At 36.5% G+C, this 14,870-nt stretch overlaps 1 protein-coding gene across 4 annotated transcripts in view; it reads right to left on the reverse strand.

Annotated features, from left to right (window-relative positions):
• Nucleotides 1–14,870, reverse strand: part of FAM13A (family with sequence similarity 13 member A) — a 274,476-nt gene that overhangs the window by 116,304 nt on the left and 143,302 nt on the right. For all 4 annotated transcript variants that reach the window (XM_081042945.1, XM_081042944.1, XM_081042943.1 and 1 more), the window contains one exon: nt 1,148–1,311. In XM_081042945.1, the coding sequence (XP_080899071.1) occupies nt 1,148–1,311 (164 nt within the window). Of the gene's footprint in view, nt 1–1,147; nt 1,312–14,870 lie in introns of those variants that run through there.

The raw sequence follows: 14,870 nt of genomic DNA on the forward strand, positions 1-14,870 counted from the left end.
CTCTCACCTTCATCTCCCCACATGGTCTATGCCCTTCCTCTGTCCTTGCCCAGCATTTGAACGACACTCATGGCTCTATTTTTTTCTTAGTGTCTGGCTATTGCCTTCCTCACTAGAATGTAAGGGCCATACACACAGGAGTCTGTTGGCTTTGTTCACTATGTACCCCCCATCCTACACCACTTCCTGGAACCAGAGGTTAAGTCTGAACATTTATGCAGTGAAGGAAAGATTAAATATAAAAATACTTCGCGCTGGCATTCAAGGTCTTCGATGACCTGGCCTCACTCCACCTTCCTAGCCTTTTTTTCCAACTAATTTCTCACGTGACACTTGTTTGCTATTTCCCAAATACCCACTGTGCCTCCTAACAGGGCCTGTCTACAAGAGCCTTGTCATCTTTTTCTTTCAATTTAAATGACCTTCATCTTTTAAATCCAGCTAAAACCCCATCTCTTCCATAAAGCAATCCAAAGTGGTAAGGTCTTTACTATATTTATATATTTAATGCCTTAAATACCTTTCAATTCGTTAGCGCTCTCTGTCTTATACTTGTAATGGCATTTTTTTTTTTAAATTTCAGAAATAGGTTTTAAGTTATAACAAAAAATAAAAAAAATTCTTAAAAGGAAAAATTCTTATGCTCTGCGTAAGTAAGACTCAGACTTCATTTTATCTATTTTTTTTTTAAACAAAATTACATACCTTTTACTTCAAGTATATCAAAGAAGTTTGCTTTCAGGTATAATGTGCAACATAATGGGGAAAAGGCAACATTCAAAATTTGTTAGTGAGAGTGGATTCTAGTAACAACTCTGATGTCCACTTTAATTGCAGATAATACTGAACATACTACAAAACGGTATCCAAAAAGTAACTCTTCCAACTTTTGCTATGAGCATAGCATGGTGTAAATGATTAAACAGTTTGTTCTAACCCAGAAAATAAAACAAATCAGGAACGCTTCTGTGATAAGGACTATTAGTCAGAAAATGCTCAAAACTTAGAGTGAATTTTAAATAGTATTACTGACCTGAATCCTGTTGACCCCAGTGGTATATACATACAAACATACCTACATATGTGGGCCTATACATCAGAGCAGGGAAGGCAATATGTAACATGCAAACAAAGGAAACATGCCAACCTGGATAGCAACTTGGCCCCACTGGTGTCCTCTGCTGATTTCATGTCATCCCAGAAGGGTTTTCTACGACTTAGCTGCACGCTGACCTGAGGAATGCCATCAGATAGCTCTGGTTGGGGTACCCTGTGCGCCTGAATAGAGCCCTCACTCCTGGACTTCGGGATCTAGAAATAAAATTCAAAAAAGAGAGAGAAAGGACTTTTACAAGATCAAATTCTAATTTATTAATAATCTAATGTATTACACCAAAAATATCAACTTAGGTATGGAATTAAACATGCATATAAAAATTCTTTCACAGGAAAGGGCAGAGTGAAGGGGAGACACTGATATTTTCAAGGAGAACTTTCAAACCATATATGGCCCATACCCCTCTCCTGGATTCTCAAACAAATCTTCCCCAAGCCTAATGATCCTTTTTTATATCTTATATAAGACCGGGTCTTATGTTATGTTATGTTATATTATGTTACATTATATCGTAGACCTGGTCTTATATTATTGTAAAATAAGACCGGGTCTTATATTAATTTTTGCTCCAAAAGACACATTACAGCTCATTGTCTGGCTAGGTCTTATTTCCGGAGAAACATGGTATATTAATCTTAGTTCATAATTCTGTTGTCTCATGTTTCTAGGTTATATGGCTTCAACCAGATCTCTCCTCTTCCTATTTTGCCCCTTTCACTCCTTCCCTCTCTTCCTCTTCTTTATGCTATTATTTTAACATTTTTACCAATGTTTCGAACCTATTAATTAATACTAATTATCAGACAACACAAATTTCAGGTACAAGATATTCCCAAGACACTGCCTGACAAAGAGGCTAGCATAATGCACAACTTTAAAAGGTTATATGTGGATAATTATGTATGTAAAATATAATAAATTCATAACTCTAGAATTACATAAGTATATGAAAATAATTCAGCAAAGAGTTACATTTAGCACAACGCAAAATATGTACTCAATAAAAGTTAGAGTGCATTGATATTGTTGTTACATAAAATCTGCCCAAATCTGATGGCCAATTAATACTATGTTTTGCCGTCTATAATGCGCATCCACATTTTTGGCCCAAACTTTCAGGAAAAAAAATTTTTCATTTCAATTTTTTAATTCAATTTTTTATTTGTTTACATTTAGGTACTTGCTTTTGTATTATAAAGGAATTTTAGCATTTATTTTTTAACACTAAGTACAAGAAATTTTATGTAAAAATAATTACAAAACAAAAGGTACAAGAAATTTTATGTACAAATTTATGATATTTACCCATCATAGAAGGCCAAGAATTTTTTGAAGTTACAAGTTCATAGTAAGTTCAATAAAACTGATTATTGTATTCCAGGGTATTATTTTGCATATGGATAGCATTATTGATTTCTAGAGTTACACTTTTAACTCATAAGCATAAATAAAAGAATTAAAAACATTTATATAGATACTGAATTATACTACCTATATATAATGTGCATCCTTAGTTTTCCCTCACAAATTTTGGCAAAAAAAGTGTGCATTATACACGGCAACATACGGTAGTTCTGTTGTATTTTCCCATAGGGCAAATTATAAACTTATAAAAACCAAGGAAAGGAAAAAAAGTTAATTATGAACTAAGATATTCACAGAGATTTTTGCCAAGATTACTTCTAAAAGAAATATTCAGGTAAACAACAAGAACGTGAAAAGTACAAATATATGCTATTATATATTTCATAAAGGGGCTCCTTTTTTATGTGATTCTTTTTCATGGGAGTAGATATGAAAATTAATTAAAACACTAAAAAAGCAGTAAGATTTCAAACTAGTTTGCTAAAGAATCTGACATCTAACTTAATTCTCTCTCAATATTAAACCAAATGCAAGAGCAGTTGTTTGCAACATTTCATAGTTTAAAATCAGGACATGACATTTTTAAGTTCAGTAAAAATTTTTGGGTTCTAAATTCGATTCAACACTTATGTAAAGGAGAACAATTCTAAGGTAAAAAAGGTAATATGCAGCTTATTTTGTTTTGTCAGTTTACATGGAAATAGATTACACAATGCAAATCACTTAGAACTCAAATACCAGTAACTACATCAATTTAAGTGTACTTCTGTGATAAAATTAATTTCCATAGAAATAACATACATGTGATTGTCATTAACCATAAACTTTACAATACAAACTCATTATTAATATATACCAAATTAGTATATAGAATTGAGCTTGTGCACAAAATATGAAAATGCCACATGAAGTTTAAGTAGTATTGATGACGATTGTTGGAACAAAAGTAGCTCAGTTACTCTGAGACTACTAGAAGTGTGGAATATATACACATATTTTTTAAGGAATGCATTTTTAGGTGATTAATGAAATATTCTTGAAGATGTACCTTGATGACTATACATTTTCATTACAGAAATAATGACTATAGGAAAAATGGAGTAATCAAATTTTAAACACATCTGTTGTTTCACAGATGTGTTACCTGACACTGCATATGATTATTTTATTAATACTAATTATTAATAACACATAGTACAAATATGTTAACTTTGAGAGAAAGGAAGAGATCACTTTCTTGACTTTAGCTGGAATTGAGCATTTGAGGAACACATGATTTGAGCCTTGGCCTTATAAAATTGGTAGACTGCATAATTTCCTTTGTATGTTTCTGGGTGTCCATTTCACAGTGTATATAGTTTAGGGGAGGACTTTGAGGTAGCACTCAAGGCCCCTTTCATCACAGAACTCTCTGAAGAGGAGTATGACCCCAGTCAGTCAAGTCCAAGGTTACAGGGAACATGTTATTACAGTGCGGCTTTAAAGCAGTGGTTCTGATCTGGAGCCAACTTTGGAGACATTTGTGGTTGTCATGATGGGGGTGAGGGTGATTGCTATTGGAATCTAGTGGGTCGAGGCCAGGGATGTGGCTAAACATCCCACAATGCACAGGACAGCCTGCCATGAAAAAGAATTATTTGGACCAAAATGTCAGTAGAGCTGAAGTTGAAAAACCCTGTTTTAGAGAGAACGGTAAGGAGAAACCCAGTATGGAGGCAACTCCTCTCTTTATATACTTTTATTCTAGTTCTATCCTTCCTTTTTGCCACTGGCATGTTAAAATGTAATGGATCCAGACCAGCTATGAGTTTAGCAGGAATGGGCCAAGGAGGGCATGTCGGCCTGCCTTGTCTAGGCAAGACTCACTAGTGACATCATGAGGTTCAGTTAAGCTCTTGGGGCAGGGACTCCTAGTAGGGCCAGAAAGCCTTACTGTAATAAGTAGAGCGAATGTGTCTGGAAAGACCCACCTGCAGCCTTCTCACGATGTGTGGCTGCAGTAGGAAATTGGCCATGGGTTTGGGATGCTGACTGGGGTGGCCAGATTTCTCTTTCCATTGGAGCTATGCACTAGTTCAAACTACACTCTGCTCTTTATTTTAGTGCTTTCTTCATGATAACTTTTGTACTTGAGGGTAAAAACTATAAAAGCCCCTACACCATGTATGAAAAACATTTTGCTAAGAAGAATTCTGACATTATCTATTTGAGATAAGGATCTAGGCACATGCTATGTGATTTATGTGCACAACTAAAATACTAAGAATTCCAGGAATCTTATAAAGCGCACATTCCGTGCATGTATTTGCAGGTATGAAATAGTATAATTAAAAGCAACTTGAGTGACTTCAGTACTTGAGATGCTGTGGGAAGAGAAACAAAAGAATAACTTTTTTGAGAATGTAAAATTAGGAAACATTCTTCATGTTGTTGTTACTTTTATAAATAAACATTCAGTGAGCATTTACTTTGTGCTGAGCATGGTTCCAAGAGATTTACATAAATTAATTCTCACCACATTTAACTCTCACAGAGGCAGGGGCTATTATTAGTATGATTTCATAGATGAGGAAACTGAGGCATAAAGAGTTTGAGTGATTTGTCCCAGTGAGTAAGTGGCAGAGTTACAGTTACATCCCAGATAATCAGGCCTTATTACCTGTGCTTACCAAATATCTATATTTGGTTACACGTTAAACATTAGAATTGCAAGAAGAAAAGGCATTTGTGGATGAAAGTCACATTACATCCCAATAATGCAACCCAAGTTTTTCTTCTTCTTTTTTTGGCATTAATAGTTAAAACTTTTCTTAAGTTGATCTCTCTAGCACCCTCTGAACCATTCTAGCAATATAATCGAAGGGAAAAATCAGATATGAGGACAAAACTATATGGAATATGTGTTCATCATATTTTTATTTGTAATAGGCAAAAAAATGTAAGCATTCTAAATAGCCAAATTGCTATAATAGGTAATTTTGGTATATCAATGTGATGAAAGATTATTCAGCCATTAAAATGTCTACAGAGTTTTTAATGAGACTATGAAATCATTTTGCTATACATATAATACTGTGTGAGCTCAGTTAGCAAATAGAAATGCATAGAGATAGTCATGTTCCTTCAATAAAACTCAGATCTTCACCACCCTTAAAACATACATGAATAAATTTCATAGGCCAAAAACCAAATTCTGTTTTAGTCAACACTACAAATATCTTAAGATAGTCTCATCTTTAAAAATTGAACAAGGAATCCAGCACCTGAAAAACATGTCTGTGATACCAGGCTCTGATTTCCCCTGACACCTGGATGTGAGTAAAAAAAGACAAAAAATAACGTGCCTTGACTTAATATAAATCTGTCATCGCCATATAAACCTGTCACTGTGAGGGCACAACAGTAAGCCATAGGTACAGGCACTCTGTCCCATGGGCCAGTGTACGAGGAGCTGTCTGCCCTGCACGACTGGAACAAAGAACTGACAGGTGAATCAGAGCAGGAGGGACTGAGTTTGCTGGACGGGGACCCATGTCTCTGAAATCTGCGGCTCCCTTTCCTTTGTGTAGTGAAAGTGGGTTTCCTGCTTATTATGTTTCTTCCCAGAAAAGTCATGTGCTTGTGAATCCGCTGTAGGAAAATTTATAACAATAACTTAGTGTGCCTTTTATGAGCTAGTATTAATAACAAATAATTTTTTAAAGCTTAAGCATAACAAACAAATGTTTTGATCTTAGGAGTCACCCCAAGACTGGTCAGTTGCTCTATTTGCATTTTGAAATTACAAAAACAGCAAAACTTATTCGAGGCCGAAATAATGAAGAAAGATTGTGATAGAAGAAAGCAGAGCAGTTAATTTTTAACATTTAAACTTTCTAAATAAAGTTCATTAAGCCTCCTCATATCCTTGACCTTTTCTCTCCTCCACTTGTCACATGTATGGAAGACGGCAAAGCCTCTTGCTTTCTTTGTGCTCATTAAACTCATAATCTTCATAAGAAGAAATGGTGAAATAACAAACTACCAAAAAGATGCTTAGCTCTGATTTCTTTTAAAAGAAGATAGGCACGTGTAGTTTTAAAAACTTAAAAAAAAAAAACACCCCTATACATCAGAAAAAAACCTTTTGTTTTTGTTCAAAAATGTTTAATATTTTCTTTTCAAAAATGAGGCTTGTTTATTAAATGACAGCAATTCTCCTGATAAACAATTTAATCCACCTATTATGTGCCAGCTACAGTGCTAATTAATGTGCCAGGTTTTTTTTTTTTTTCTGAGAAAGTTATTAATATGCTTTAGGGAATTTGGGGAATTAGTTTCTTGCACATACTTCTCTCCAGCTTTTCTTTTTGTAAAAATGGGTCAATGTTAAAGTAATAACTTATTAAAATCTCATCTTGATCTAAGTTTTAGAGTGAATCTATTTTAGCAAAAAATCAGTTTAACTTAGAAAAATTACTCATGTGAAAAGACAGGAATTTCATAATTTTTAAGAAGTTCCTCTTGAAATATAAGCGATCAGATCAATTACAGATTTACAATGTGGCCCACGCAAGTAACAAGCTCTTAGCACTTGGTTTTTCTCAACTCTACTCTTCTCACTGCCTTTCTCCTCTACAAAGAGTGCCAACACAGCAGAAATTTTTGTCTGTTTTGTGAATTGCTGTAGCCCTGCACCTAGGAAATAGCAGGTGACCATTCAATATTAGTATAATGAAAGAATGAAGAAATGAATGACCAAGGAAACTAAATGATACCATCTACCTTCTTCCCAGAAACTCTGAAATGTTAATGGACTATCAATCGATACCATAAAAAACACTAATTCCATTATGTAAACATTATTCTTATTTTAGAACTTTCATTCATATTCGGTTTCGAAATTTGTAAATCAGTTTAAAAACTATCTATGGTACAGAAATGGGAAGAATCTGATTTTGTTAGAGCATAGGAATTATTGACTTAAGACCAGGGGGCAGGAAATGACACATACTGGGGTTATGTGGCTCCACGTAGAACCATCCGTCCTGGGACTCGGGTTCAAGGAAGGCTCACCTTTTAGAAGCTTCTCATAGATTAATCAATACAAGGCAGTAAGGTGGAGCCTTTTACTAACATCCACACAATTCCATCTGTTATTTTACAATCATGCACTCTGTCCCTGACTTGAGGTCTTTTATTAGGAAAAAAATCAGGCAAAGAGTAACAGTGTAAACTGAGCAGTTTAGGAATTTATATACAAGACTTTCACAAATTTTCAATTAGTAATAGAAACATTTCCTTTAAAAGTTTTGATCATTTATCTGTAATGATTATAGTGAATGATCAGTCAGTGGGATGTTTGTCATCCAATCCCAAATGCAATCCTTTTGCCTCAATTCTCACTAATTTAAAGGACCTGGATTTAAACAGGGTGTTGGGGGCCTTAAAACAAGATGCTCTCTGAAAGTCTGTTCCGAAGGGATGCTATTGACAGTAGATGGAATGCCATGACACTGGGTCCTCAGCCAGGGGTGCACATCAGGACATCCTTTGAAGATTTAAAAAAGCACACTTGCCGAACTTCATTGCTCCACTCTACTTGCCAGTGTCAGGGAATATATCTGAGATGATTCCTGGGCAGGTGAATTTTTTAAAGAATAATGTGTGCTGCTGATTCAACGTTTTAAAATTTGTCAAGAAGTAAATAATTTCTCTGAGGTTTTTGAAAATAAGTGTTAAGGTAAATAATCAACTTAACATTAAATAACTGAATTGCTTAATTATACAAGTCATACAAGTTTCATGTTTATACAAAAAAAAATAGGTGGAAAATTAAGAAATCAGATGATAATTTTATAAGCACTCAGTGTTACAGTTGAAGAGAGCTCTGCTACAATCCTTTCAGAAATGAATTCCAGGGGCCCAGAGAACTGAAATGATTTGCTCAAGATTGTACAGATGTCCTCAAGGTTGCTCAAGGTTGTACAGGTGGGAAAATTGGCTGTTAGAACTCCATTTTCGGGATCAAAGTGGAGGTGAAAAGTGAAGTAATGAGCTGTAAAATCCAGGACACACTAAGTGCTTAGCAGTAGAGCAGGGAGGCAGCATGCCTCCTGTGGAAAGCAGATGGCCACGCATGGGGAGCACACTGCAGCTGTATGGAGCTGGAAGCTGAAGGATTCTGGGTCTCGGGCAACCTCAGAGTCTCATTACCAGCCCTGGCCTGACATCCAGGTTTTGTTTCCTTGAGGGGAATGTATTTCTATCTTGTTTAAGTCAATGTTGTTGGAGATTTATTTATACGCAGGAAAACCTAATCCAAACTCAAGCAATATATTGCTCCAATACTACTTTATCATTGAAGCCTTCTCGGACACTATATAATAAATGGCAAAATGCCCCCTTATGCACCATTCCACATTTGCTTGGCTATTCCCCATTTGCTTATTTAGCTACATGGCACTTAGTACCGTTTGACACACTGTATATTTATTTATGTTTATTTATTTGTTGTCTTTTCCCCTAATGCAGATATAAGTTCCATGAAGGCAGGAACTTTGGTTTGTGCTACAAACATGGTGAGATGGAGGGAGGCCCAAGGAAGGCCACCTCCTTAAAGGAAATCTAACATGTATTGGGCAACATGTAGTCACAGGGTGCCACACAGCTTCCAGGGAAGTTCGGGAAAGTGGTCTGATAGCTGTGTATCGTGGACCCAGCCAGAAAAGTAAGGGAGACTAGATACTGGGAGGCCACCGCAGTCTTGACCACAGACCTAAAAGAAATAAAAGAGTGCCCCAGAAGGATGTCTGGGGAGGGGCATTCCAGACAGAGAGAAGAGAGGTGAGAAGGTCCTGAGAAGGATACATGACTCACAAGTCTGAAGGCAGCAGGAGACCACTGTGGCTGGAACCAAATGAGTGAGCAGAACAGTGACAGGAGATGAGGTCAGTGAAGTAGCAGAGGGCCTAGATTACATAGACCCGAGGCATTTTAGACTTTGCCTTCTACCCTGAGGGAGACAGAAAACTGTCGGAATATGTTGAGCAGAGAAGTAATGTCTTTCATTTAAAAAAGATCTTTACTACTGCATTGAGAAAAGACTGAAAGGGCCAGAATGAGGCTCATGGCTTCATTCTGGGAGGCGGGAGAAGAGATCAGATACTGGACATAATCTGAAGGTAGAGTCAACAGGATTTGCTATGCATTGGGCAGAAGACGTGGGGCAGGTAGGAGTCAAGAACGACTCTAAAGTTTTTGGCCTGAGCACTGAAAGGATGGAACAGTCATCTGGGAGTTGGAAAAGATAGCAAGAGGTACAGATTTTGGTGGGTAACTCAGGAGTTTATGGCTTTGGATATGCTAAGCTTGAGATGCACATAAGAGTGGAGATGTCATATAGTCAATTGGGTACTGGAGTTGGAGTTGAGAGGCTTGAAATAAAAACATAAATTTGGGAGTCATCTATAAGTAGATGGTATTTAAAAACCAAGTAATTAGAAGAGATCACCTAGGGAGTGAATATAGATGGAGAAAGGAAGAGGACTAAACTGATCCCCAGAGCACTCCGAAGTTAGAGGGAAGACTCAGAGAGATTGAGGAGCAGACCGTGAGGTAGAGGGGAAACCAAGAAAGTGTCTGAAAAGAGAGGGGAAAGGGTTTCAACCAGGAAGGAGTAAATATAGTTACCATATAAAACAGCAAGTCCAAAACATATGTCCACATAAAGCAATTCGTAGGTCCACATGAAGCTTCATAGCAGCATTATGCATTATAGCCAAAAAGTGGAAACAACCCAAATATTCAACTGATGCACAGATAAGCAAAATGTATATATCCACACAATGGAACATTCTTCAGCTAAAAGGAATGAAGTATTGATACATGCTACAAAATAGATGAATCTTGTAAGTATTATGCTAAGTGAAAAAAGGCAGACACAAAAGGAAGCATATAAGAAATGTCCAGAACATACAAATTTACAGAAACAGAAAGTAAATCAGTGGCTGCCAGGGACTGAGCAATGGCAGTAACAACAATGGGTATGGGGTTTATTGGGGAGAGATGAAACGTTCTAGAATTAGTGATAACGGCCATACACCTTTGTGAATACTAAAAGTCACTGACTTGTAACTTTCAGAGTGAATTTTATGGTATCTGCATTATCTCAATAAAACTGCTATAAAAAAAGGAGTGATCAAACGTCTCGAATGCTGCTAACAGGGTGAATAAGAAACACTGAATTTCTTAATACTCAGTTTGGCAACGTGATGACACTTGACCAGAACAGTTTCATTTTGTAGTGGGATTGATTGGAGTGAACGCCAGAGAACAGAGAAGAGGAAGTTAAAACAGCACGTTTATCTAATTGTTTTGAGGAGTTTTGTTTTAAGGAATAGCAGAGGAAATGAATGATTGCTAAAGGGGGCTGGCTGTGTAGTCATGAGAAAGGTTTTTTTTTTTTGCTTTTGTTTGTTTTTTAATAAGATGGGAAATATAGCATATTTCTATGCTAATGGAAAGGATTCAGTAGACAGATGAAAAAATGACGCCCCAGGAGAGGGAGCAGAGTTCCTGAGTGGGTCGGAGGACATGGGATCCAGTAGACAGTGAAGCTGCCCATCTAGGACAGGAGCAAGCCCAGTACATCTCCTGGGATTGGAAAGGAGAGAACACGGCCTGGGGGCAGGCAGTGGATGTATGGGGGGGTGGGGACAGGTGGACGTTTTTCTCTTGAATGTTCTCAGTGGCACAGAAAGTAAGATCATCATCTGAGAGTGAAGGATGAAAAGGGGGCTGGTGGAAGTTCAGGACCAAGGAGAAGGTCTGAAACAGGTTTAAAACAGAGGAAGAGTGAAAGGATTGGGGAGAGCGGCAGGACTGCGAGCAACACAAGGCGTGTTGAGGTGTGGAGTCACGTATTTAAAGTGAGACGTCCCATATAGTTGTAACGGCTGTGTGCAATGTCAGAGAGGTAGTAGATTAGGGGAGGGGGGTTATCATTTTGTGAGGGGTGTAAATGATAAATGTCTAACTATTACATTGTTTTGTACACCTGAAACTAATAAGAAAAATAAAAAAAAAAAATTACAAGAAATAAGTAAAAAGGGAAGTAGTTAAAACTCTCAGAAACATGACCTGTTACAATTATAAATTATATCTAACATGCTATAGGAAGTTCAGTACTATTTTAAACATTACATTTAAACTAATAAACAGTATCATTTTGCCATTGAAATTTAAAAAAAAAATAAAAAAAATAAATAAATAAAAATAAAGTGTCAGAAGTTAGTAGAGGAGTCCAAATCATAAAGGTCAGGGTGGAAATGAAGCAGACTAAAAAGACAATAGAAAGGACCAGTGAAACTAAGAGTTAGGGTTTTTTTAACTTCCTGATTTATTCTATTTAAAAAAATTTCAAATCTACAGAAAAGTCACAAGAATAGGACAATGAACAATCACACACATTTCACTTACAGTCACCAATTGTTGAAATTTCATTAGATAAACTTTCTCTCTAACAGCTAGTTTTTTAAAAAATATACAGAAAATAGACAAACTTTTAGCTCGACTCACAAAGAAAAAAAGAGAGGACTCAAATAAAATTAGAAATGAAAGAGATGTTATAACTGATACCACAGAAATACAAAGAATCATAAGAGACTATGAATAATTAATTATATGCTAACACATTGGACAACCAAGAATAAATAGATAAATTCACAGAAACATACAATCTACCAAGACTGAATCATGAAGAAACAGTATATCTGAACAGACCAATTACTAGTAAGGAGATTAAATTAGTAATCAAAATCCTCCCAAGGGAAAAAAAAATAAAAGGCCCGACCTAAGTGGCATCACTGGTGACTTCTACCAAACATTTAAAGAAATAATTCCAATTCTTCTCAAACTCTTCCAAAAAATAGAAGATGTGAGAACAATTCCAAACTCATTTTCTCAGGCCAGAAAATCCTGATATCAAAACCAGACAAGGACAGTACAAGAAAAAGAAAATTATAGGCCAACATCCCTGAAGAACATAACATGCAAGAATTCTCAACAAAATATTACCAAGCTGAATTCAACCATACATAAAAATACATTCCCTTTTCTAAGCACTAATCAAAACATGAAAACGTCTTTTGATAATGTCATTCGAGAGTTCTTAAAAATATTGTCTTATTTTTCTAAGAGGTGAGGTGATTATGAACGCTAGATTTCTCTAAAAATGAGAGGTAACTCCCCAGGTAAAGATAAGTATGTGCAGGATTCTATGCTGTATGACTCTTGTACTGTTCAGCAATAGTTGGGGCTGCTTCCTCTGGAAAACTAGAAATCATTCTTCTATGACTGTGAATAGTCACTACCACTATTATCTGGTGATCCATTTGCATTTACTGTTCGCATTTCTGTGATCAATCCATAAGCGAATGCACATTTCTTTGGGGGGAGCACCTCCCACATCAATAGCAGTGGAGGAATATTGTATTTACAGCTCTGTCTGAAGGTGCTGTTTTGGTGAGCAGGACAGCATATTTGATCTGCATGTATTTGTCTATGTGTGTTGTGAGGAGGACTGCCAAAACATGATTAAAGGGATAAAAAAAAATGCTATTCATAATCCAAGCTTTATTTAATGGGGTCCATACTATAAACAAAGAAAACTGATGAAATGTTTTGCCCTCCTTTTGCCAAACTCTGAAACTAATGAACCCTTGCCCACAAAGCCACCTGGAATTATAGGGCTCAGAATCAGTGAGACCTCTTCCATTTTGGAGGAGGTCGGCCCCATTAGGGTGCTGCTCTATGTAACAAAGCTAGGAGGGATTACCAGTTATTTGGCTTTAGTAAAATACACATTCTCAATGGATTTAAAACCATTTTCATTGTCCTAAACATAAGCGAATACTTTATTTTGCAACATATTTATAAGGAAGAAACTGGCTTTGAAATCTCTTTCTCCCTGTTGCCAGCTGCATAATTTTGGGAAAGCCCCTTAACGTCTCTGAGGCTCAATTGCCTCAAGTGTGTAATTAAAAACCTACACTTCATAAGATTTGATGGAAATTAAATGAGATCATTCTTGTTTCACTAGTGCCTGGAATTGAGTAAGCACAGGATAAATATTAGAAGAACTACTAATTTTGATAATTAATAAAAAGAACAAAGGACTTCAGGACTTGGAAAGCCATGTCACTATTACCAAACTTACAATCTTAAATAGCATTCTTCAAATTTGACAATGCACTTCAATAAGGATTCCTTGAACAATTAGGACATGCTGGGCCTGGGGAGAGGCCCTGGAGTCTTTAATGATGCTGGCTATAGTTTTAAAGGAGTGGATGGTCTAGCTGGGAGACAGACACATAAACTACTGCCTCCAATAATGAGCACAACTGCAAGTATAGCTGACGGTTGGCTGCTTACTATATGGTAGACATAACATTTAAGCACTGCATATTTTTTTCCCCTCATTTTCAGTTAAAAATAACCTTATGAAATAGGTACTGTTCTTTTCATTTTATAGATGGGAAAACAGAGATAAAGAGATATAGAAAAGTTGCCCAAGGTCACTCAGGTAGTAAGTGATGAGTTCAGGGTTGGAATTTCTGGCAATTCTATTCAGGAGCCAGCAACCTTAACTATTATGCCACCCTGCCTCTGATAGTTGTAAAAACATTCAATAACAACAGATATTGACTGAGCACTTACTACCTGTGAGGTACTAGGAATACAAGGGAGAATAAATCAGACCTGATTTCTGTACGCTGGAGCTGGCAGTCTAGTGAGGAAGACAAATATTAATCATATAACTGCAGGAATATATACAAATGAGCTGTGATAAATATTAGAAAAAATTGTGTTAAGTAAGAAATGTATAATGTATGCAATGTTATTGAAGCAAATACACAAGACACACAGTTAATTCTGCCTGAGGGAGATAAAGGTAAAGAGGAAACGCCTCCCAGATAATGGGCATAGGAGCCAAAGTGCAAAATAAGGAACTTGAAATGATTGGGCATGGGGGTGAACAGAGGTTGTGGCAAGAGTTGAGGGTGGAGGGACGGATAGGGGTCAGACTGTTAATGGCAATATGTACTGTGATAAAGGGTTTGGTCTTTGTTCATTATTCAGTGGAGGAACAAAGTATTTTATAATAGCTATTCTGGTCACAGTGTGGAGGAAAGACTAGGATGATATTAATGTTTTTGACTGAACCTTCGCCAAACACTGTTATTGATAATATACGCCCCAGATTACACTCATACTTTTTGCATCTTCTAAGTTTGATATTCATTAACTGGCACTTGTGCAATGTACAATTTTGGTTGCCTTCCCAGAGCTTATATCACTCCTTCTGTGCCAATGTCCCCAATTTCCATTGGGGCATGTATTATTAATA

Source organism: Rhinolophus hipposideros, assembly GCF_964194185.1.
Source record: "Rhinolophus hipposideros genome assembly, chromosome: 1".
In the NCBI taxonomy this organism is placed as follows: domain Eukaryota; kingdom Metazoa; phylum Chordata; class Mammalia; order Chiroptera; family Rhinolophidae; genus Rhinolophus; species Rhinolophus hipposideros.